The sequence below is a fragment of the Oxyura jamaicensis genome, chromosome 23 (assembly GCF_011077185.1).
Source record: "Oxyura jamaicensis isolate SHBP4307 breed ruddy duck chromosome 23, BPBGC_Ojam_1.0, whole genome shotgun sequence".
Lineage (NCBI taxonomy): Eukaryota > Metazoa > Chordata > Aves > Anseriformes > Anatidae > Oxyura > Oxyura jamaicensis.
Window position 1 is genome coordinate 6335381 of NC_048915.1, and position 24282 is coordinate 6359662.

A 24282-nucleotide genomic window follows, 5' to 3' on the forward strand; every position below is an offset into this window, starting at 1 on the left:
CCCCCCCCCCCCCCCCCCAAATTCAGAGCCCCCCCCGCTGCCCGGGCAGGCCCCAGCGGTGGTCAGGCCGGCACGCAGCGGGTTAAGCGTCCCCGGCTCCTCGCACTCGAGACGTCACCGTCCCTGGTGGCGTGGGGGGGCCGGGGGCCATGGGGGGCTTTGTGGTGCAGCGGCAGCTGGCGCAGGGCTCGCACGCAGGCGGCAGGCGGCCCCCCCCGGCACGGCGCTGCGGGAGCACCGCAGGCACCGCACGGCCGCCGCCCGCCCGCGCCGCCACGGTGAGCACGGGGGGGGGGGGGGGGGGGCCACGCCGCGGGGAGCGGGGAGGGGGGCGGCCGGTAGCAGCCCACCCGCACCCCCCCCCCCCCCGCGCCGCCGCGGGAGCCCCCCGGGAAAACGGCCGCAGCGAGGCCGGGTGAGGCCCTGCACCGCTGGGGGGGAGGGGGAGGCTTGGCCCCGAGGGGTCCGCAAAGCGGGAGGGGGGGGGGCGGCCCCACCCTGGGGCCTCGCTGGGGCCGGACCCCGCGCCCCGGTGCCCGCCGTGGGGCGCCCCGGGCTGAAGCCGCTGGGCACGGAGCGTCCGAGCCGGCTGCGGCTGTGGCGGGGCTGGGCTGGGGGCGGCGGCGGGGGGGGCTCGGCGGCGGCACCCGGCCGGGAAGGGGGGCGAGGGGAAGTGACCCCCCGGCCCGGCCCCGAACCGCGCCCGCAGGAGGCGTGGGGACGGCCCCGGTGGCCGGTTCTGGAGCATCGCTGTCCCGCGGTGATGGGCAGGACACAGGGGTGTTGGGGAGGCAGGATCAGGCCCTGCCTGGAGCCACCCGGTCAGGCCAGGACGTCTCCGTGGAGGTGACACCCCGCAGGGCAGGGTACTCCTGGGGCACGAGGAGGTGCTGGGAGGGAACCTGGGGCCACCCCACATGTGGCCGGGGGCACCCCACTGTCCCCAGCCCTGCCCTGCTCTCCATCAGCATGCCCCTTGGGGCAGCCCTCCAGGTGTGTCCATCCCGGAGGGTTTGGGGCACACAGTGCCCTTGGCTCAGCCTCGCGGCAATGGGTAGCCAGCATGGGGAGCACTGCAGGGTGTGGGCAGCGGGGACAAGGGAATGGTCCAAATCAGTTGATGAGCCCCAAACCTCACAGGGGGGAGGCCAAGAGATCCAGCCCTGGCACTGCCATGTCTCCATCCCCCAGCACAGGGCTGATGGGCTGCAGCCATCCCCATCCTCCCCAGCACCCAGCCCCATGCCAGGCCTCGCACCTGGTATCCCCTTGGCAGGGACCACGGGGACCCATCCATGCCCCTCCCTGGGCACAGGCAGGATGCAGCGGTGACAAATCCCAGCCCTGAGCCACTCTCCACCTGTCAAGGACAACCTCGGTGCGGGCAGAGGATGCCGATAACAGAATTTATGCAAATGCCTAAGCAGAGCAAGTGCAAGCCTCCTGCCTAGCTGCCTGCCCTGGGGGCTGCAGACCCCCCCCAGCCGCACCCTACAGGGCCCAGCACCCCCCAAAAAACACCCCAGCACCCAGCAGGACAAACCCCAGGGTCAGCGCCCTGGGGCAGCCCTGGGGGTCTTTGTGCCTCACCGTGGGTACGGGCAGCGGCTGCCTGTAGGGAAACTGAGGCAGGGGGTGCAGCACTGCCCCAGCACCGTGCAGTGCGCCCCGCGCAGACGCCTGCAGGCAGCGGGCAGGAGGCAGCACAGCGAGCCCGCAGAAAGATTTCGGCAAGCCCTCAGATTGCGCTCAAGCACGAGGTCCCAGCAGGCACAAATTCGTTTCCTCCAGAGGAAAATGGGCTTTCAGTCTGTCAGAGTCAGAGCCTGGGCATGGATGTTCTACCCCCCTGCTGAGCATAAAGCCAGCATGTACCGGGCCCAGAAGGAGGAGGAGGAGGAGGAGGAAGGGGAAGACAGAGCCATCACTGTCGATGCTGAGGGGCTGTGGTGGGGCTGAACAGGCAGTGCTGGGCTGGGGGGCTGCAGCCCCATCCTGGACATGAGGCAGTCCCATCCACCCCTCTGCTGTGGTTTCCTCCAGCTCTCTCCTCCCCAGCCACATTAATTAGACCCAAGTGATTAATTACAACCTGCCAAATCCCAATGCTGCTTCCCAGATCCCACTGTCAGCCCCAACCCACATCCTCCTGCAGCCCCTGTGCCGGGAGCTGGAGCCCCAGCACTAGCCTCCCCCTGGGGCTTTGCACTGCTGCTTTTGCCCAGCTGGAGGCTGGGGCTGTGAGTGTGCGGTGGGGGGAGCCCTGCGCCCTGCACGAGGGCTGACCCTGCACCAGGCCTGCGGCACCCGGGGGGTGCTGGAACCAGGGGGGTCAGGGGATGGGGGCAGCATCCTGATGCCACGGGATTTGGGGTGCAGGTCAGCAGCAGCATAAAGCAACCCTCGTGCAATGCATGGAAAAGAGCAAACCCAACCAGCGGCGTGGGGAAAGTCATTGCTGACATCACTTGGCTCTCCCAAGGCAGGCGATGGCCTGGCCCCAGGGTGCCAGCCACGCACCCTGGGCTGTCCCCGAGCTGTCCCTGAGCTGTGGGGTCACCACGAGGGGCACGGGGAGCAGGGGATGCTTGGCCCGTGCCCGGCGAGCCTGGAGAAGTGGTGGAGCACACCACACCTCTAGGAAGTGCTGGATGGCTTCCAAAACCACCGGCTGCTGGCAATGAAAAAATAACAGAGGCAAATAAGGTGACGGCTGGCGGAGCGGTGTGCGGGGCTGCCCGGGAAGGGTCACGTGCCTCCACTGCCAACTGCCCCCGCGGCTGAGAGCCATGGCTGGAGGAGCTGGCGTCCCACGACACGTCCCCGCGTGGTGGGCCGCAGGTGAGGGCTGCTCAGGGGGGTCCTGACCTCGTACATCCCCCCACAGGTCCCTGCTGGCCCATGAAGTGATCCAGGTGCGTGGCACAGCCCCTGCTCCTGCCACAGCCACTGCACTGGGCACGAAGGTAAGGACCCAGGGCCACGGCCACAGGGTTGGGCAGGAGGCGCCGGTGTGGGTGCCAGGCCCCCAACCTGGGTCTGTGGGGCAGAATCCCACCTTGGGGTGCTTCCCACCCAGCCCCATCCCGTAGGGACATGGGGTCACCCATGGGGTGGCTGGGGAAGCCCCCTGGTCCCGGCAGGCTGGGAGCCAGGCACCTCAGCGGGGGCGGCGCGGCAAGCGGCACCCACAGGAAGCACGACGCTCACGAGCCCGCGCCCCGCTTCCCTCCCCGCCTCGAGAAATAGCAAACACAGAGGTGCTGGGACGGCGGCCCCGTTTCCGCACACACGGCCTCGCAGCCGGGAGGGTGCAGCAGGGGCCAGGGGGTGCAGGGCCTGGCGGGGCAGGTGCAGGTAGGTGCCGTTGGCGGCGGGGGGCTCGGGGGGGCGGGGTGTCCAGCCGCCGGCGCCGGTGCTGTTCCACTCTGTTTGTTTCTCTCGCTCAGGTCTGCTGGCCATGGGCAACCTGATAAAGGTATTGGGCAAAGATTTAGAAAACTGTCCTCATTTTTTCCTGGATTTTGAAAGTAAGTCCCGTGAGCGGGGCGGGCGTGGGGAGGGGACCAAGGCCACCGTGGTGGCTGCTCCCCAGAAGATGGGGATGGGCACAGTGTCACCGAGCAGCCCTGTGCCCCAGGGGGCAGCCCCAGATGTACCCTGCAAAGGGCTGCATGGGGCCAGGAAGCAGGGCCCAGACCCCAAGAGATGCCCCACGCCTGAGAGCACCACTCCCCATGGGTCCCACATGGGGACACATCCCCAGCGAGTGGCAGGGGTGCGGGAGACATCCTGGCAGCAGGACCTGGCCCAAGAGGCCCTAAGGCAGGTGCCTGTTGCCATTACAGCTGGTGGCCCTGGGCAGCCATACAGCATGTCCCCACCACCTCCACGGCGGGGACAGTCTGGGGGCTGGGGACAGGAGGGAGGCAGGATGGATCCGTGCTGCCTGCCAGGCCAGGGGAGGGGTGTGTTGGTGGCAGCCTGCACCCATGGGACGGGGCTTGGGGACCCCAGCCCAAGGTGGCTCAGGGCTAACTGGGCCAGGGGAGCGTGTCCTGGGGTCACTGCAGGCTGCGTGTGGGGGCGTTATGGGGGTGCCTGGCTCGGCACAGCTCCGTGGCCCCCCTTCCTGCCTCTCCCCCTCCTTCCTCCAGGGCTACAGCTCAGAGCAAGAGCGAGGGGTGTAAAAATAGTGCAGCAGCAACCACCAGCCCCGGCCCGGTGGGGAGAGGGTGTGTGCAGCTCGCTGCACGTCCCCAGCACCGGCACATCCCAAAATAGCCACGGGGGCCGGGGGACTGGGGCCCTGCAGCCAACCCAGACCCGAGGCACGGGACCTGCCCAGCTCCCGGTGGGTCCTTTGGGTGCATGCAGCCCACGACTGCCCCCAGCCCTCTCCAGCCCCCCCTCCCAGGGGGATGGGGCTGTGGGTGCTCCCCAGGACCCCCGTTTTTGGGGCCAGCTCTGCAGCGAGAGGGGAGCCACCTGCAGCCATGACCATGGGACTCGCTCACTGCATCACCCTCCTTGCCGGAGCCCGGCAGCTCTGCCCTCCCTTCGCTCCTTCCTCTCCATCACCCCATCCGCAGCACCCATCTCCATCGGGGGGAAGAGGCTGCAGCTGGGGCTGGGAGCTCTGCGGGGTCACCAGGAGCGCCTCGAGCCCCTGGCACACATGGGGAGGACGGGGCTCTCACCGCCGCTGCCCGCAGCCCAGCACCTCTTCCCCGAGCACCACCTCACCACCATGCTTTTTTCCTCTTGTTTCTTCTCTTGCAGGTTTCACATGGGGAACCTTCTTAAAGTGTTGACTTATAACGAACTTGACCAAGGCCCTAATTTTTTCCTTGACTTTGAAAGTGAGATGGGATTTTTATTTTCCTTTTTGTTTTACTTACTATGAGTTCCACATCCACGCCATTTTGAGTTCCCGTCCCCGTCGCCCATTGCATTGCGCCCATCCCAGATGTCCTCCCCCTCCCCACTGTCCCAGGGGCTCCCCGGGGAGGGGGCTGCAGCCGCCAGAGCAGACCCAGGGCCAGGAGCTATCACTCTGCCCCTCTCCCCCTGCAGCACCCCACAGCCCTGGGGGGCCAGCCCAGGGCTGGGGGCTGCTGGGGGGCCCTGGGCACACGGTCCACAGGCTGGCAGGGCTCCGCGGGACGGGGGCGGGAGCCCCACTCTGGCTCCGTCTGCCTGGGCCCCGCTCAGAGCCCTCCGGGTTTCTCTCCCCGCGGCGCTGCCCTGCAGATGCGCAGCCGACGGAGGCTGAGACGGCGGTGTGGAACCAGGTGAACGCTGTGCTGGAGGAGGCGCAGGGCGTCCTGGCCGAGCTACAGTCCTACACAGGCGCTGGGCAGGAGATCCGAGAGGTGGGTGCAGCCCCGCCACCCGCCGCCCGCCCCACAACTCGGGGTAACCTGCCGCCCTCCTGCAGGCCATCCAGAACCCCGGGGACCTGCGGCTGCAGGAGAGGGCCTGGAGCGCCGTGTGCCCCCTCGTCGCCAAGCTGAAGCGCTTCTACGAGTTCTCCCTGCGGCTTGGTGAGGGCCCTGAGCCCCTGTCCCACCCCCTGCACCCTTTCCTGCATCCTGTGCCCCCCACAGTGCAGGACCAGAGCAACTCTGGGGTTCCCCAGCCAGGAGGTGCCCTGCCCCGTGCCTTGGTTTCCCCAGCCAGAGCTGGGACGGTGACTGGCGGCGCTTTGTCCACAGAGAACGCCCTGCGGAGCCTGCTGGAGGCCCTCACCAGCCCCCCATACGCCCCCACACAGCACCTTGAGCGGGAGCAGGCCTTGGCCAAGCAGTTCGCCGAGATCCTGCACTTCACCCTCAGCTTCGATGAGCTCAAGGTACCTCTGTGAGGGCTGCAGTCCCCCGGCATCCCCATGCCCAGCCCTGCAGCACAGCAGCTGATTTTTTGCGTGGTGCCAAGATCATGCAAGAGCCAAGGGCTGGGGTGGCCACCGCTGCCCCCGGACCGCAGGGCTCAGCCCGGGCACACTAAGCCAGCCCTGGCCCCAGCCCCTAACGTGGGCCCCCCTCTGCAGATGACCAACCCTGCCATCCAGAATGACTTCAGCTACTACAGAAGGACCATCAGCCGAAATCGCATCAACAACCTGCAGGTGAGAGGCCGGTGCCCCCCCCAGCGGCTGCCTCACTAAAGCGGGGTGCAGGGCTTGGGGTGGCTGGGCTGGGGGCAGTGGGTGCAGCCCCATCACCCCCATCCCCTGCAGCTGGATGCGGACAGCGAGGTGAACAACGAGATGGCCAACAGGATGTCCCTCTTCTACGCCGAGGCCACCCCCATGCTCAAAACGCTCAGCAACGCCACCACCAAGTTCGTCTCGGAGGTGAGTGGAGCTGGGGGGGCTCTCAGGGGGGCAGAAAGCTCGAAACAGCAGGGCCGAGCCCCCCCCTCTTGCTCCAGCTCCATGCGGGGACCAGGCTGGGCTGGGGGGCAGGGATGTGCCCCCCCAGGAGCTGGGAGGGTGACAGCCCCTGAGTCCTGCGTGGTTGCAGAACAAGACCCTCCCGATCGAGGACACGACCGACTGCCTGAGCACCATGGCCTGTGTCTGCAGGGTGATGCTGGAGACCCCGTGAGTAACCCCAGGGGTGTTTCAGTGCTGGGGTCCCCATGCCCGTCCCCCCCCCCCCCCCGGGCTCAGCCAGCCTCTCCCCTGGTGCAGGGAGTACCGCAGCCGCTTCACCAACACGGAGACCCTCCTCTTCTGCATGCGGGTGATGGTTGGCGTCATCATCCTCTACGACCACGTCCACCCCGTGGGGGCCTTCGCCAAGACCTCCAAGATCGACGTGAGTGGCCATGGGGAGCACGGGGGTGCCGCAGCCACCCCACTCCTCCCGACGCAGAGGCGATGCCTGCGGCGTCCCTCCTGCTGGAGGCCCCCTGGGGACGTCTCTGGGCTGCTTGAGGAGAATTCATCCCCTCGGGGGGGATGGGGGCACCTCCCACTCACTGCTTCTCTCGCTCCTGTGCCAGATGAAGGGGTGCATCAAGGTCTTGAAGGACCAACCCTCAACCAGCACTGAGGGGCTCCTGAACGCGCTGAGGTGAGTGAGGGGCTGGGGGACACAGGAGCCGGGGGACATGGGATCAGGGACAAGGCCACAGCTGTGGGGGGAGCAGGTTGGGCACCCCAAGGTGACCATCCCCAACCCCCAGGTACACCACCCGGCACCTCAACGACGACACCACGTCCAAGCAGGTCCGGGCCCTGCTGCAGTGAGCATGGTGCCTGCGGGCCACGTCCATCACCGCGCATGTCACCGAGTTATCTACGCCCATGACCATAGTGCTCGTCTGTACAGGGGGAGAAGGGACAGAATAAACACACTGAAATGTAAAAATGAATCCAAATGGCCTGAGGACACCCCTATGGCCTCCCACCCCCCCTTACACCCCCAGATCAGCACCTGCTCCTGGGCACGGTGCAGGCAGCACCGCAGGGGCACAGTGCCTGGGGAGCCTGAGTTGGGGGTGCCAGGGTCGGGCAGGATGCGGCCCAGGGGGGGCAGGCCGATGGGGCTGGGGCAACTTTGGGGAGGGGGCTCAGGGCTGGCGTCGCCCCCGTCCCCCCGCGGGGAGCGGGCATTGCTGCGGCTCGGCGCTGCGGGGGGAGCGGCTCGGCCCCACCCGGGCGATCTACCGAGGAATTCAGTCGCCACTCACCTCTTCTTTTGTACATTTCTCTTTTTTTTGGGGGGGTGTGAAATAAAATGGCATTTAACCCGTTCGTGGCCGAAGCGGGCCCGTCTCTGGTGTGTCCCGTCCCCAGCACATACCGTCCCGTGATCCCCCCCGCCCGCCGGCGGCGGGCTGGGCCCCCGGGGGCCGCCCCCCCCCCCCCCCCCCCCCCCCCCCCCCCCGCTGCCGGGGCTATCCCCGGCCCAGCAGCCGCGGCCGGGAGGTGCCTCTGCCGGCAGGTGGCCCTGTGACACCGCCACACAGCCGCCCCGTGCCCCCCCCGGCGGCCTCAGGGCGGGGGACTGGGGGGGTTCCCCCCGCGTGGCACCGGCACCTCCCGCCCAGCGGCTCCGCCTCGGGGCTGCTGCTGGAAGTCCCCCGGATCCTGCCTCCCCCGGACCCCCCCGAGCCCAGGGGATGACAGCGCGGGACCCTCGCCCCCGCCCCCCCCGCCGTTGCACAACCTCGGCCAACGGCGCTTTTATTTTTAGGATCTTGCGACACGGTCCCCCCAGCCCGCCTCCCCCCGGGCCCCCCGAGCCCCGCTGGGGTCCCGACCCGAGCCTCTCTGGCCCCGACATAAACCCCCACGACCCCCCCCCCCGGCGGGCAGCGGGGGCAGGATCAGGCCCCGCCACCACCGGGGGCAGCAGGATGGGGTCAGGGCACAGCGAGGAGGGAACCGACGGGCGTGGAACTGCAGCAAGCACCCGCCCAGCCCGGGGAGACGCCGAACCTGAGGGCAGCAAGGGGCCAGTGCAGGAGCAAAGGAGCCATGGGGACGGCACCCCCAGGAGCCGGGCGGCACCCCCAGGAGCCGGGCACGGTGCAGCATGGAGCCCCAGGGGTGAAGGAGAGCCGTGGGGTGCTGCTCTCCCTGCCACAGCACCTCTAGGACCTCCCTGGGACCTGCTCACCCACTGAGCCTGGCAGTGAGCTCTGCTGGTGGCTGGGGACAGGAACCCACACCAAAAACCCAAAGCCCAGCACCCGGGGTGCCAGCAGCCCCAAGGCCCAGCTCTCCAACCATGAGCTCTTGGGCTCAGCGCTGGGACTGGCCAGGCTGGTGAGGCTGCAAGGGGGGGGAGCCCCGCTGGGCCCGCAGGTTTTCTAATCCCAGTGTAATTAATGACCTTATCTTTGGCCAAAGCCATTTAGATTAAGTGGCTGGTGTGATGGGCTGGGCAGCTCCAGCTGCACAGATGGAAGAGCTGCGTTTGTCTGGGGATTAGCGGAGGGCAGATGGAGCAGTGCCATTCCCCATCCCCAAACCAGGGGACTGACAGCAGCCTGAAACCCGAGAGCACAACTTTCTCAGCAGAGCGGCCCGAGAGGTGTCCTGCATTGTTTGCCCTCTGCAGGAGGCAGGGCAAGACCCCGAGCCCAGGACCAGGAGCTCAGCAGCCGGCACCGAGCTGCCCCATGCTGCCAGGAATGGATGGGTGCAGCCCTTCACGGAGTGCGCACAGTCCCTGAGCTGAGACCTCCCCAAAGCAGGCATCAGCCTCGTCCCTGGAGAGCAAAATCGTTGCAGAGATGCTGGCCCTGGCTCTGCAGAAACAGAAACCCGTGCACTCATCCACGGCCCCTGCCTCTCAAAGCAAACTCACCTGCTTCTTGCTGCTGGCAGGGTTGGGGCGTGATCCCACTTCCTTCTTCCTGGTCCAGCCGTGGAAAGAACAAGCAAGAGGACAGACCCCACACTCCCGGGCCCCACACGAGCTGCTGCCCCAAAGCAGCACCCTGCAGGGCAGGGCAGGGGGAGGCTTAGGAGATCCCCGGCTGTGGAGGCAGCAGAGCATGCATTAGGAGCAGGCTCACAAACAGAACAGACTTGACGCTGGTGTGGTGGGGGAATAACATTTATCTGCAGGGATAACCAAGTTCATATTAAACCACTTAAGGACATTAAATTCACTCCTAACAGCACCGTGGGCTGAGCGCACTCAGGAGACAAGCTAGATAATCCTACCCCTCACCCAGAGCTGCCTCCACAGTCCCACGGAGCTGGGGAGACGTCTCAGCAGTGAATGGGGCTTCGCACCCAGCCTCACCGGCATCTCATCCATGCAGGCTACAGGAACGTGGTTCCACACCACGTCCCTCGTGGTGACCCCTCTGCTGCCTGCTCCAGAGTCAGGCTGAGCCCACGTCCACACGTGTGGATGGCAAACAAGTCTGGGCTGGAGCAGAGGCTCAGCTGCCACTGCACAGACCCAGCGACACCAACGTGGTGCCTGGCTCTGCACAATGCTGGCAGAGAAAACCAAACTCAAAGTCCCCTCCAGTCTGAGCTGCCAACACACATGTATCAAGTGGTCCCAGGCAGCTGCCCCATTACAGAAATAATTCAGGGCTGCGGAACACGAGCCTGAGCTTGAACCTAATCCCCAGAGAGAACGTGGCGGCAGATCTGCCCACAGCCCCTTCCCTCGGGGGCTGAGCCCCGGGAGAGGTCTCTTGCCACATGGTGATTCGTGAGCAGCTGAAGGAAAAATTCATGCTCTCCCGCCCCTAAACCCACCCAGGAGGGACCATCTTGATTGCACTTGCCAGAAGAATTCCACATGTCCTGGAAAGGGCCCTTGTGGCTTTCACCAGAGCGGCCACTTGGGGAGCGAGGTGGTGCCAACGGCGGTCGCATCCTCCAGGAACAACGCCGAGACAGCCCTGCTGCCTTGCGGCCGCACAACACAAGGAATTTGCTGCTCAGCAACTCGGATTCAAATGCAGGGCCAGTTCCCACTGCCAAACCACAGTGTAAACCCCCGGGAATTCAGCTTTAACTAGGACAGCCTCATGTGTTGCAAACTCGATGAGATCATTTCCAAGTTCCTGTTTAACAGGTGCCAGCTCTTTCTGCACCTGCTATGTGCATACGGAGCGCCCGGCCTCCGCCAAGCTGAGAACATCTGCTCAGCTCCTTCAGGAGCTGCAGGAAAGGTGACTGGGAGAAGGGGCCAGGGCTGGACATCCTGCCCCGTGTATGCCTGGAGCAGGGAACCTGGGTCAGCTGAAAATAGAGAGCAAGAAAGCCGAACTTTTTAATAGGCAGGAGAACCTGCAATAATCTTGCAGCTTTATTTCCATATAAAAGCAAAAAAATATCCTCTCCACAATAAAGGCAGAAAGAACTCACTAAGCCCCTGAGCTGCACTCCTGGCCAAGCTGGAGGAGTGCAGGGTGTTTGTGTCTCTTAGAACAACACGTCCACATGCCAGCAGGAGAGGCTCAACCACCCCAAGGGTAACGCTGCGATTTGGGCAGGAGTTAACACTCGGCACGGGAGGATGCTCCCTGCAGCCTTGCCCCTGGCCCAGCTCTTTCCAGGCAGTGCAGAAGCACGGGAACACGGCAGGACAAGGCCATGTGAGAGGTGCTGGCACAGCCTTTGGTTGTCACCTTGTCACTCACACACCCGCCTCGTCCCCCCGCTGTGTCTCAGCTTGTTCAGGCTGAGCCCACCCAATGCCTGGTGCCTCCTCACTGTCCCGGTGGAAGCTCGGCTGCTGCAGGTGGAAGTGTGGCTGCTCCGCAGTGCCGGCTGCTCCACAAGCCCATGGCCCAGGCACGCTATAGTCCTTGCCCGAGGTCTCTGCACCCCCAGCGTCCCCCTCTGCAGCACGGCTGGCAGCCTCCAGCTTCCTGCTCTTCTTCAGATGGTGCAGGTGGGATTTGGATCGCGTGTGAGCTGGGGGAAGAGGCAAACAAGAGTTTAGCTCTGGGGAGTGTGGAGAAGGGAACTCCCGAACCGAGCCCCCCGTGGGTACAGAGCACCCTCTGTTCCCATTCTCCCGCTCGAGGCCATTCCCGCAGAAAAAAATGAACTCCCCAGCCCTGCCCTGTCTGTTTCTCAGGGCACTTCCAGACCAAATAATCAGGGCACCAAGAGGAACAACCCTTTCAAGCTTTGTCATGAGCAGAGGAAGGGCTGGGAGAGGGACAAATCCCCGGTTTGTACACAGAAAGCTCCAGACCATCAGGATTCAACACCCCAGCAGCTCTGCTCGCGGCTGAGACCCAAGCGCCGGGAGGAGAGAAGAAAGGCAAGTGTTACCCAATGGGTGGCACCTTGCAGGGTGCGGGTGAGGTTGTGCAACTCGCCCCCAGCCCGTGGAACGCCGCCAGGATCATTTGTAAGCCCAGCTGCCTGTGCCGCAGCACAGGGATAACGCGCACGGCCTCAGAGCAGGCAGGGAGCGAGCCCGGAGCACAGCTGAGCTTTTGCATAACTGCAGGGCACGTCTCGCAGCTACCGGAGCTCTTCAGCAGAGTCTGATGGAACAGAGGCGTGACTCCGGAGAAGCAGCTTGTATTGACACACAGGGGTAGCGAGAGCTGCATTTCTGCTTAAAATCACAGAGTGAAGGGCAGCAAAACCTCCCATATCGGTGGAATTATCTAAACAGAAGACGCTTTGTCTAACCAGACCCATGTAACATCCTAGCAGGGTGGTTTTGCTATTTCCAAGAGATCAGAGCTGCAATTAAAGCAGCAAACTTTCCTAGCAGGGCCTTAATTAAACAAGGGTATGTGCTTGCTGAATCAAGGCCCTGGGGTGCTTTCCAGTCCTCCTTTTCTGCCAAAGGATAAAATGACATGCAAAGCTGCTGCTTTATCACAGCGCTGTAGGGTCACCCTCAGCTTGAAATGAAGTCTCACCTCTTGCAATTTGTTGCAAACAACACCAAAGCTTGCACCGGCTGCAAAAAGCACTGATTTCAGCTGGTGCCTGGGAGGCGTGCTCTTTGAAGTCCATACAAATTGCAAAGTTAGATAAAATGTAAAAGTCTTCCAGAGTCAGTGAGGGACCGGGAAGCCGTTCCCAGAACTATCTGTAACATGTCTTAGGGAAGCAGACCAGACTGCAGATTGACTCAGCCCCCACTGCTGTTTTCACTTCCCTTTGAGCTCTCACATTTTGCGGTTACAAGGTTTGGGGCCATTTTTCTCCTGCCATCTGAAGATTTGAGCCAAATTCAGCTAGAGGCAGACCCCAGCTAGCGTGGGTTCAGAAAGGTGTCCTAGTACAGAGCCTGGAACAACAACCCCAGAGGGCAGTCAGAGCTGCGGTGTGTGGGGTATCCCGAGGAGTTCCAGCTCCACCATAAACCTTGCGGGACCTGGCAGGTAGCACAGATTCTGACCACTTTCAGAGCCCCTGGCTGTGGAGTAGGCAGAGCTTCTTCGGAGCACCTCAGAGCTAGCGCAGCTGAGACTGGCTACAACAACAGTTAAACTGGTCTCGCTGTAACGAGCTCCCTGCTCTGAGCCAACTCCCATCTGCTTTCAGCAGTTCCCTGGATCATAGGAATAAGCGGCTTGTTCAAAGCTGATGGCCTGGGCACAATTTCTCTTTGCATTGTCTCTGCATTTGGGCAACACACGGAGATTTACCAGCTTCATTTCTGCAGTCAGTTTCCTGACTGCTTTTTGTTTCTGGTTCTCAGCATGAGCCTCACAGTGCAGATAAATTCACTGAGTTAATCTGATTCCAACTGAGCTCTTTTAAAAGTAAGTCTATTGAAAATAGAAAATCTTTTCCTATCGCCATTACAGCTAGGAATATCTTCTTTTTTGAAAAACACACAAATAGGAAGAATACACAAATAGGAAATACTGGAGCATAACTGAGCTATTAAAAGCATTAAGAAACTTTCACTTTACACAACAATGTTTTAGGAGGAATAAATTTGTCCTTTGCCTTTTGACAAAGTATCTGAAGTGCTGAAAGGGACCAGCAGCCCAGACTAAACACAGGCCGCTCGGAGGTTTGATGCTGCATTGAGCCACCCACGTCTGGCACGCTGGCAGCGAGCAGCAGAGCACTGGCCGGGTGGCGGGGAAGGGGGGCAGCCCGACAGATGGCTGCTGTGGCACGGCTCCTGCTCCCCCTCTGGGCTTGCAATTGGCTGCTTTCATAGCCAGGCTGTAAACAATCCTTGAAAGCCCAAGATCACGCGTTGAGGGTCAGCTGGCCAGCCAGGCAGAGGCAGCCAAGGAAGCTGCCCTGCTCAGTGGAGTGCCTCACACTGCTCCCCATGCACAGCCCATGCACCCCAAGGTTTCCTCCACTGCCCATGCTGGGCCCTACCTGCCCACTCCCGGTCCCCGATGATGACCCTGTCGCACAGCTCACACACGTGATGACTCCGTTTGTTCTCGTTTGCGTCGTACTCCATCTTGACAGGCTCTGCCGGGGGCTCACGTCCCTGTAGGTTAAATAATGCCTCAAATAACTTTCTATCAAGGAGACTTGCTGTGGTTGCGCTTGCTTTGGTTAGGATTCAGACTGAATGTTTTGTGCTCAGGCACTAAGGTAGCAGGACAGAGGCTAAAGTTTTACCATGCAGGACAAGCGGAGTACTGAGCATCAGGAAAAATGCTCAGCTTCACCACTGTCACTGCAGGTAAAGAAAGTCCACAGCTGGACTGAACAAAGACAGCCCCAATTGTGGGAGAGCCCAAATGCTGAGTTACAGGCGCGGGAGCAGCTGAGGAACAGGCTTCCCAGCTCGCACGCTAACTCTGGTTATCCTGTACCTGGATGAAGCTCTCAACGATCTCCAGAGCAGGTTTCAGCACATCCTCCTCCCACCGCAAGTGATCAGACACCTCCAGGCCATACACCGGGGGCACGTTGGGACCAGGACCTACAGGGAGACAGCACGGCAGGTGGCTGCCAGCACCGCAGCCAGGGGCGTCCAGCACCCCCAGCTGCTGGCAGCAGAGTCCCCCAGGGGTCCACGCTGTGCCACGGGGGATCTGTTCTGGCATCGAGCTGTCCTTTCGCACTCAGAAAGGAATAGCACCAGCCTTTCTGGAGCCAGAATTAGCAGAGACCTCAGCTCACAGGCAAACAGTGAGAGCAGCTAAGACCTATGGCAAGCATCTTCATGGCTGCCTGCCTTCAGGACAGCATTACAACGTCAGAGCACACCAAGCAAATGCTTCAGCATTTCTGCAGTCCACAGCAGGCTGCAGAAGATCAAAAGCTAGATCCAGGCACGAAGCAAAGCCACGCTGACAAGGAGATGCACCCAGGGAGCCTGAGTAAGGAATCTGCTGGTTCAGGCTCCTGGTCAGCTCGCGGCTCAGAGCTGGAACTGCCTGCAGGGGCCAACACGCTCAGCTCACAGCAGCAGGACACAGCAGAAGCCTTTACCAATGCCTCCACCTGACCAGACAGAGTTTGTCCCTCTCAAAGTCACCCCACTGGTCCCCCCAAGCCCAGCACAAGGGCACGGGGTACTGGCTGCAGCCCAGCGAGGTGAGGTGGCTGCAGCTGGGGAGCACCCACTGCCATCAGTGATGTTGCTGCCCCACCACGGCTCACCTGCAGCCGTCGGGTGCTCGGCCCTGCGCGGACAAAGCCATCAAAGGCTGCCGCATGCCAGCCTCCAGCAGGTGCTGCTTTTATTGCTGGAACCACAACCAGGCTCCCGACAGGGCCCATCTGAAGCACACCTGCCACCAGGAAGGAGAGCCACAGCCACCAAGCACATGGCTCTAGGAAAGATTTTGCACCCAGTTCAAAGCCTGTCTTTTGACTCGAGTTCCCCCCCTGCCTTTTGTTTTGTTTTGTTTTGCCCCCACGGAGCACCTTTCAGCAAGTGCCCGGCTCCCAGCTGCTGCTGCTGGCCCTGCTCCAAGGCTGGGGCTGGGACAGGGAAGTCCTGCTGGCTCCCTGCCACCACAGCAAGCAGGGCCCAGAGCAGCCCAGGGGCTCCTGCTCCTAATCCCAGGGCAGCTGGCAGTTGGGCTTTTCGGACATGTACGGGGTGAGCGCGTAGGTGCTGCTGGGCACCCCCCCAGCCCCTCGGGAGCCATCAGTGGGGTAGGGACACTGCAGGCATTGTCACCTACAGCTGCAAGGGCATGGGGCTGAGTGTTCGCTTGCTTTGTTCCTGGGAGGGAAAAATCTTCCCTTGATGAGTAGCCAGGGGTATGGGAGCAGCAGGGGGAAGGAGCTGGCTTTGTGAGCATCCGGGCACACAGCCTGGGGCAAGATGAACACACACAGCACCATGGCAAGGTGGGAGATGAGAGGACAGAGGTGGTGAGGCAGTGCAGGGACAGAGCACTTACGTCTCAGGAAGCGGTTTCGGACCCATTTGTTCTGCCTCCGAGCATATCTCTTGGTCACCTGCTTCAGGGCCTGGATCCCTTTGAAAACAGAGGAAGCAAAAAGCCCAAAGTTCAGCATAGCTCCACGAGCTGGGCTCAGAGCAGAGTGAGAAGAGGCTGCTGGCTGTGGCAGGGGATGAGCACACAAAAGGAAGGTTTGTTCTACAGGTACCACGCTCACGTAGCTGGGAGGTTCCTAAGCCAGCAGCGAGCAGTAGTCACAGCAAAGCCACCAAACCCTGCTGGACAGAGCAGGGGCAGTGGCAGCACAAAAGGGATGGACAAGGTGTCCCAAACGCCCTCCAGTGAACACCAGGTGGAAAGGGCCCAAAACCACCACCCCAGAAGCTTATAGCAGGTAGGATGACCTCTTCGTGGGCTGCACTGTTCTCCTAACTCCTCACAGGAACACTTCTCTGCTCAGACCAAGCCCAGGACTCCTCGTTCTGTCCACAGTGGGCCCAGAGGATGGTTTACCACTGTATAGCCTTTCAATATTTAGTGCCAGACTTATCATACCCCTCTGTAATCTCCCTGTTAGCAGACACAACAAGCCCCCTTTGCACCAGACTTGTTTTCAAGCCCTTTATCACTTCCATGGTTTCCTCAGCCTCCAGTTCCACTTGGCACCAAACCCTCCTCGACGGCCTGACGCTGCCCGGGACCTCCGCCGTGCTGAGGAGCAGAGCAGCTCCCTCCTCCCCCTAACAGCAGCACGTCTGTCTGGACCTTCTGAGATGTTTCATTTCTTCTTTCTAGCCTTGTCCTCGCCAGCAGTCACCACCCAGCTGGGATCCCCTCACCCAGGTTACCGGCGCGCCAGATCACAGCTCCCAATGCCCAGCACATTTTGCAAGAGGGGCTGGGGGAATGGAGGGAGGAATTGCTCTGGGTGTGCTCAGGGATGCTCTGGAGCACTGGAGTCCCTGCCCCTCTGGCCTCAAAGTGAAAACTGCGTGCAGAAAGATGCAGATCAACCCCTGTGAGACCTGCCCCAGGTTTGAGCTTGGCTCAGACCATCGCGCTGTCACCTGGAGCTGTGTGGGGCAGGGGGACGCGGGGCATGCAGGTCGCTGCTCCCACCTCTTTGCAACAGCAGGGCACTGGTCTCGGCCGAGCAACTCCCTTCACTGACAAGGTACTCGTGGAACTCCTTGAAGCCAATGGACTGGAAGATGCCGTGCTGGTAATCTTGCCTGGAGTGCAAGGCAAGAGGCAGCGGTTAGGGCCATCTCCTTCAGAACAGGGAGATCTCAGCCTTCCAGAAACAGCCGAGATCCCTGCGTGCCGCCCAGCAGGGAACCCCCAGGTGACACAAGCCCACGGTGTCAGGGGACAAGCCACACCAGACACACAGGAACACACAGCAGTGCCTTCAGGGACGGCCCACGCAGCTTTGCTGTCTGCTGGCCCTGCTGCAGGACAGAGCCCAGCACTGGGCTGGGTGGGACTGAGAGCAGAGGGAGCTGGTGTCTCACCCACCGGTTTTCGGCCACCTTCTGTTGGTTGTAGCGGCGGTGGAAGTCCCGCAGCTCCTCCAGCAGTCCTGCGGCCAGCATGTCGTCCACCCGCTGCTCCAGCCGCCGGTCCAGAGCTGGGAGGAGGAGGGCAGGAGACACTGAGCTGCGTCCTTGGGAGGCCCACAGCCAGACCTTTGGCACTTCCAGCCTCCCAGCCCAGCCGAGGAAGGCAGAGCCCAGCAGACGAGGGGAGAGAGTCCTCTGTCACTGCTGCTGGTGCCAAAGGAATTTCTGCCTCGTGCAGGGAAGAGGCTGGGGCAGGAGCAGGGAGCCAGCCCTCACCCCCATCACTGTGCCCACTCAGCCAGGAGCTGTGTACAGCCCACCCTCACCTGCCTGATCTGCATGAAGCCACAAGATACAAGAATTTGGGTATTTCAGGGGCCCCCCTAAGGGTCCTCCACCTTCCTCCTCCTGCTGCTGGTGCAGGATTTCACTGTGGGGGATCCCTGTCTCTTCAAACACTTGGAGGCTCCTGTAAGCAGAGACAGACAGGGCTCAGAGGCTGGGTGAGGACGAGCTTTCCCATTTCCCTAGCAGCCCTGGAGGCTGCAGCACAAGTAACCACAGACACCCGCTGCGATCCAGCCCTCTCATGTGAGGGGAGGGCAGGTTTCTGCCCTCTCCTGTACCCAGCACCCTGAGCACACCCAGGTCCCGGGGGCACAGTGCAGAGCTCAGCGATGGCACCCCGGGAGCCCAGAGCGCAGTCAACCCCTCCTGCCTGGCACCAGCACAAACCCTGCAGGGGACGGGCCCCTGGCTCCAGCCCTTCCCTTCCCAGACAGGGCTGCGGGGAAGAGCCCAGTGCTGCAGGAGGCTGCAAAGCTTCACCGCCAGCCCAGCCCAACCCTGCCAGGGGGGTGGAGGAAGCTGCACGGGCGTGCCCCAGCCCTCCGTCCCCCCACACCGTGTGAACGGGGTGGGCGGCGTTCTGCTCCCCCCAGGCCAGGGCTCGGCTGGGATGGGCCCGAGGAAGCAGCAAGCCTGGTCTTGCTGCCGTGCTGTTCCCACAGAGCTCAGGTATGTGACTCAGCCAGCACAGCAGCTTGCTCTTTAAATAGCTCCAGATAAACCCTGCTGCTGGGGCGCTGCAGCAGGAGCAGCCCCGCCGTGCATGAGCCAGGAGCTAGGCGCTGTCCTGCACCCCAAGGGCAGCTCAGGCTGGGGGCTGCGGGGCCAAGGGGCTAAGGAGCCCAGATCCCAGCACTCCAAGGTCTTCAGCAGGCTCAGAGCACCCGCCTGGGACCGGAGAGCCCATCCTGCCATGTGCTCAGGCACACAGCTCCTTCAGGATGGGTGCTGGGCTAAGCACGCCGGGCTCACCTGGCCATTTTGCGCTTGTCGTGGGGGTGCAGCTTGGCCGCCATCTCAGGGTCCACCTGGCTCAGGCGGCGGTGGAGCTCCACACTGTCCAACTGCTCCAGCTCCACTTTCCTGTCAGGGGCCGGACTGGGGGCCGAGCTGGCCTTCTCCTGCAGGGCACGGGACAGCCCTAAGCACAGCCACTCACCTGCGGGCTCACCAGCATGAGCAGGATGGCTGCCAGTCCCCAGGATGACCTTCAGCCCCCAGGACAGCCTCCAACCCAGCCCCCAGAGGTGCAAGAGGAGCCTCTGGTTTTCCCTGCCCCCTCTGGCAGGGGAGCACCATGCCCAGCCATGGGCAGCCTACCCGAGTGCAGGGCTCCCCCCTACCCAGGGGTCTGGCAGCCCCAGCTCAGTACCTTGGTGCTGACCAGGACCTTCCAGAGCAAGGACTCAATGTAGTAGTTGGTTCCTCCCACAACGATTGGTATCTTGTCTCGGGCAAAGATGTCTTCAATGTGCCACAGTCAGGGAGCACAAGCAGAGGCACACAGTGCGGAGGGCTGCAGGCAGTGCCAGCAGGGCCCGACCCCCTGTGGTGACCCCACACCAGCGGGACCCAGACCTTCCTCCCAGCCCCACAAAGCCGCTGAGGCTGCAGAGCAGGGACGTGGCTCCCTCTCATCCCCCACCCATGCCACCAAGACTCAGGGGCACGCAGGGACTGCCAGGGAGGGCAGTACCCGGCTCAGCACAGCTGAGTGCAGCAAGGGTCCTGGCAAGGAACTGCCCTCAGCAGCAGCCAGCTGCAAGAAGCTCAAAGCCCCCCTGTGCCAGAAGTGTCCTCTGGAAAAAAGCTAGCTCCTGTGAGGAGCCCAGGGCCAAGGCAAACACCGAGCTCTCTCACAGGCCTGTCTGTGGAGGAGGGAAGCCCCTATCTGCTGGGCCAGGCAGTCCGCAGCTGCAAGGATATCAGAGCCACAGCTTTGTCTCTGAAATCCACCACCGTGTAGTTGGAGACAAGGGGATCCACAAAGCCGATCATGTGGTGTCTGCAGAGGCGCTGCTCCTGGGGAGAAACCTTGTTTGTGATGATGTCCAGGCCCTTGTACACCTGGGGAAGAGAAGAACTCATCACCCACCTCTGCGTGCGTATCCCATGAAGCCCCCCCGCCCCTGCTCCTTCCCCCAGGCACACACACAGCCTGCCCCCGCTGCCCCCAGCCCCCTGAGGTCTCTGAGGAGCGGCGCAGGCAGCAGCAGGTGCCCCGTCCCCGCAGGGCAGCGGGAACCCTGCCAGCAGCAGCTCCTGCCAGGGCTGGGTTGCCTCTTCTGGTGCTTGGCCGAGCTGACAAGCTGTCAACAGAAGGGACAGAGATGGGACCCGCATAGTGGCCGTCCTGAGGGGCTGGCGGCAGGCAGGCAGCAGGCACACAAAGCCCTTCTTGTTGTGCAGAAGGCCAGCCCCACGCCGTGCCAAGGATGTGGTGCCCGCAGTGCCAGGCGGCGCTGGGGTTCTGTCTCGCTCCGAGGCCACTTGCAGCTCTCAGCACCTCCCAGCCTGGAACAAACTGGGTGTGGGGAGAAGGGCCTGCAAACTGCTGCAGCCTTTTCCTCCTCTGTCGCCCAGAAGCCAGGCTCCCGGGAGCAAATTTCCCTCTAATCCCCCTGAAAAGCTGCCAAGCCCCCCGCTGCAGTACAGCCCCCGCCTGCTGCCACCCCTGGTCCCCGGCAGAAGGCCAAGGTGACGCAGAGGTGACCCGGGCAGGAGGCGCAGAGCAGTGGCCGGGACGAGCTGGGGTTACTGGGGCAGGGAAGCCCAAGCCCTGCTCGCAGCCATCCCGCAAGCTGGGGCAGCTCAACCTGCAGCCGCTCCCTCCCTGCCTCTCCCACCGTGGCCTTGACTGCCCCTGGAAAAGGCTGCCCCGGGGGCAGGAAGCGAGGGGGGAGCAAGAGGGCAAGGAAATGCTCCTCCTTTCTGCCCTGCAGACACCCAGCCGGCTCCAGGGGCCAGGAGGCAGCTCCATGCCAACGTGCCCCATGGCTGCCTGCAGCCTGGCGATCACCTGCCACTGTCCGCTGTGCAGCCGAGCCCATTGAGCCCAGGTCTCTGGCAGACACTGAAATCCCGATCCAAAGCCTTTGAACCCTGCGAGCTTTGGCTCGGTGCCTTCCTGCCCCAGCAAGGACCGAACCAGTGCCCCAGCTCCCCCAGGTCCTGCTGCCTGCAGTCGCAGCCGATGCGCACCCTTCATGGCTCCCAGTGCCCGCACGGACAGGGCTGGGGCTTGCACTTCATGCTCAAATTCCCCAAGGTTCTCCTGCAGATTAAACACCAAGAGCCTCCCTGAATATCTGGAAACAAGAGGAGGAGGAATGTGGTGTCTGCGTGGGCTGGGAGGGAACAAAGGCAGCCTTCACACCCGCACAGCCAGCGCAGAGCCTTCCACCAGCTGGCAGGGCCGTGCTCCGAGCCCTCCTCCCTCCCGCCGCCGCTTCTATTTCCAGCGAGCAGCTCAGATAAAGCCTTTGGTGCTTCCTAAGGCCCCCAAACAGATTAGCAGCAGCCCAGAGCAGCAGGCCTCCGAGACACCGTGCGCAGGCTGAGGACTAAAGATGCTTAGCCCTGGCGGCGCCCTCCCACCTCTGCCAGGGAGAGCCCTGCACCGTGCGGAAGGTGCACAGCAGGGACTCCCCATGTGGCCATGCCAACCCCACCCCACCACGAGGGACCAGGGATGTCCCAGCTGGCCAGGGGACGGAGGAAGGACCCAAAGCACGCCACAGGGTGAACGGACGGCAAAGTTCGCCCCCTTCTCTGCTCCCTGCCACGAGAAAGCTGTCAGCAGAGCTTTTGCCAAAGCCCTTAAGACGTCCCGAGCTGACACACTGACTGACAAACACAGCCAGCACATACACCAGCCTCCAGAGGACCTCATCACCACTCCAAGTGTGGCACCTGGATGGGACAATGGGACCGGGACAGGCCAGGGCCCTCCAGCACGCTGCCACCGTGACCGCTGCGCTCTCACCGGGAAGGAAGCGAGACTGGATGCACCCTGCAGGGGAACGGCTTACTGCTAACAGGGAGCTCCCGGGATGACAAACGGCACCAGAAAGGGCAAAAAGAGAGATTAAGGGGCCATCAGATTAACCAGAGCCGAGTGCAGACAGCAGCTAAGTCTGGAACTTCACCACAGTGACCCACAGCGGGGACAAAGGTGCCCTGGAGACAGGGTGCCTGTGTGCACAGGTGGGCAGGGGCTGCCCAGCCCCAGCTCGAGCAGCTGCCCCAAAACACTGCCAGCATTTGTCAGACCTCTGCAGCACCCAGCGGGGTGCAGCCATGAATGGACAGAGGGGCTCGGGGCGACTCAGTCGCTGGCAGCTGTCGGCTGAGAATGAGCAGTGGGGTTTCTAAGCCCCACAACTCCTCCGCGAGGACACTGGCGCCAGCTCTGCGTGGCGGAGGGATGTGCGGCACCGAGACCTCTTCCTCAGGAACAAAGCCAGCAGGGAGGCAGACCCAGCTGGCTGCTGCGGCCGCCTGAGCAGGGCACGGGGGTTAGTGGGGCGCGGTGGGGGCGGCGCAACACAACGCGCTGCTCGCAGCCGTGCCTGCAGGCAGCCAGGGGCTGGCTGAGGCCACGCGGAAGGCAGGCAGTTCCCCGGGGTAATAGCGCCGGGGCTGCTCAGCTCTCACTCTGCAGTCATGCTAGGATGAGATTAAAAGGAAAGGAGGATGAGAGCCACTCAGCCTGGTTGCCATTGGGTGCCTGCAGCCAGAATCCTCCCAGCGCTTGCATTCCCACAGAGGGCTCTGAACCAACCAGAGCACAAAACACACACTTTGAAGTGTCCACCAGCACGAAACGAGGACCCACAGCACACCTTCAGCCCCAGCCACCTCTGCAGAGCTCAGGGAGCAGCACGAGCCTTGTACTCCCAGCAAAGCTGCCCCAGTCCAGAGCGGGCGTCCTGACAGAGCTGGCTGGCCCCACGCCGGGCTCAAGTGTTAACCTGATGGGAAGTGCTCTCATCAGAGAAAAAGAATAGTAAGTGTTGATTAGGAAGGAAAACACATTGCTAAAACAGTATCAGAATCCATGCAATAGCTGAACTCTACATTTTTTGATGAAGCTCTTATACCCAAAATCAATTAGGACCAAAAACCCGAGGCTCAGTTCACTGCTGTTTACTGACCCTGACCACACCACCACATCCATCACTGCCACACACAGGGAAGGTGGGACTGCCAGCCACGTCCCTGGCAAACAGCAGACACTGTTTTCGATATTCTTTTCCACATTTTGTTGACATCCTTTTGCTGAGTGAATGAGCTTCGCCAGCAGCATCGAATCCTCAGTTACCCATCCTCACCCAGTCCCATAGAACAGCGGCCAGAAGGGCAGAGCACAGATCTGCTGCCATCCCTGGCCAAGCAGCACATGAAGCACAACATGGGGACACAGCCAGGACTGCCACACGTGCCCTACAGCTCTGCCCCAGTGCTGACACACACAGTTCAGTGGGAAGGATTGGTGCCAAGCCCCGCGTGGGTCCCCACGTCCCACGGTCCCCATCAGCAGGCCTGGCCCAGCAGGAGCAGCCCCGTGCAGATACCCCCACCCCCAATTTCCCCCAGCCAACACCCCCCCCATAGTTTTTATTTTTGAATTAAAATCACAGCACATTCGCTTGCTTTTCCCCAAAAAGCTGAATCTCCCACGCCCCTGCCGGCCCAACACACTGCTAAACCGCCCCCCCACCCTCCCCGGCCTGCCCCTTCCTTCCCCGGGACACAGAGGCCGCGCTCCCAGAGCATCCCCCGGTGCCGTCCCCACCGACACCGGGCTCCAAGCGCCGGGGCCCGGCTGCGGCTCTCCCCGGCCGGGTCTGGGGCCCGGGTCTGAGGCCCGGGGAAAGCCGCAGCCGGGCCCCGGCGCCTCGGTGAGGCCTACGGGCTGACCCCGTACCTGCATGGAGTCGGCGCTGACGATCTCCCCGCCCAGGCGCAGCCCCAGCTGCACGGCCAGCGCCGACTTCCCGGTGCCGGTAGCGCCCAGGATCACCACGAGCGGCCGCGGAGGAGACGGAGGGGCCCGGCCCAAGCACAACGCAGCAGCAGCAGCCGCCGCCGCCGCCATAGCCCGGCCCGGCCCGGCGGCTGCCATAGGAACGGGCGGGCGGGCCGGGGGCGGGCCGGGGCCGCCCGCGGAAGGACGGGGAAGGAGGGCGGCCCCGGGCCCCTGCACCGCCCCGGGCCCCAGCCCTGCCCTGTTCCTGCCCGCGGCCGCGGCCGCTGCCCGCTCCCGGCCCTTTTCGGGCCCCCCCGGCTCTGCCCCGTAGCGCCCTGGGCGGGGGGCAAAGGGGGGGGGGGGGGGGGGGGAAGGATGCTATTGCCATGGCAACGGGGCGAAGGGAAGGATGCTGCTGCCATAGCAACAGGGCAGGAGGAGAAGGATGCTATTGCCGTAGCAACAGGGCGAGGGGAAGGATGCTGCTGCCGTAGCAACAGGGCGAGGGTAGACAGGCTGTTGCCATAGCAACAGAGGAGCTCGTTGCCCTGGCAACCGAGAGGCAGAACCGGTCGCCACGGCAACACGGGGAGA

General features: G+C 62.9%; 3 protein-coding genes across 5 annotated transcripts in view; 1 reads left to right on the forward strand and 2 right to left on the reverse strand.

Moving 5' to 3' along the window:
- HMGCL (3-hydroxy-3-methylglutaryl-CoA lyase) overlaps positions 1-24282 on the reverse strand; it is a 350359-nt gene that overhangs the window by 187307 nt on the left and 138770 nt on the right. The window lies entirely within an intron of this gene.
- On the forward strand, positions 116-7379 carry LOC118177779 (CYFIP-related Rac1 interactor A-like). 3 transcript variants are annotated; one of them, XM_035345810.1, is made up of 13 exons: positions 117-278; positions 2888-2966; positions 3450-3530; positions 4783-4862; positions 5254-5375; positions 5441-5546; positions 5718-5854; positions 6053-6130; positions 6242-6358; positions 6528-6607; positions 6698-6824; positions 7012-7082; positions 7195-7379. In XM_035345810.1, exons 4-13 carry the CDS (start codon positions 4790-4792, stop codon positions 7256-7258), a joined length of 975 nt encoding a protein of 324 aa, XP_035201701.1. In that variant the 5' UTR covers positions 117-278; positions 2888-2966; positions 3450-3530; positions 4783-4789; the 3' UTR covers positions 7259-7379. The 3 variants fall into 3 exon arrangements, with proteins under 3 accessions (XP_035201703.1, XP_035201701.1, XP_035201702.1); XM_035345812.1 differs by lacking the exon at positions 4783-4862 and having other exon boundaries at positions 116-278; XM_035345811.1 differs by lacking the exon at positions 3450-3530.
- TRIT1 (tRNA isopentenyltransferase 1) lies at positions 9563-23878 on the reverse strand. The gene is made up of 12 exons (XM_035345801.1): positions 23647-23878; positions 19644-19784; positions 19090-19188; positions 18690-18838; positions 17696-17838; positions 17326-17437; positions 16927-17039; positions 15805-15882; positions 14260-14369; positions 13811-13928; positions 11263-11407; positions 9563-11210 (listed from the first exon to the last, which is right to left on the reverse strand). The coding sequence occupies exons 1-12, from the start codon at positions 23842-23844 to the stop codon at positions 11123-11125; spliced, it is 1494 nt and encodes a 497-aa protein (XP_035201692.1). The 5' UTR covers positions 23845-23878; the 3' UTR covers positions 9563-11122.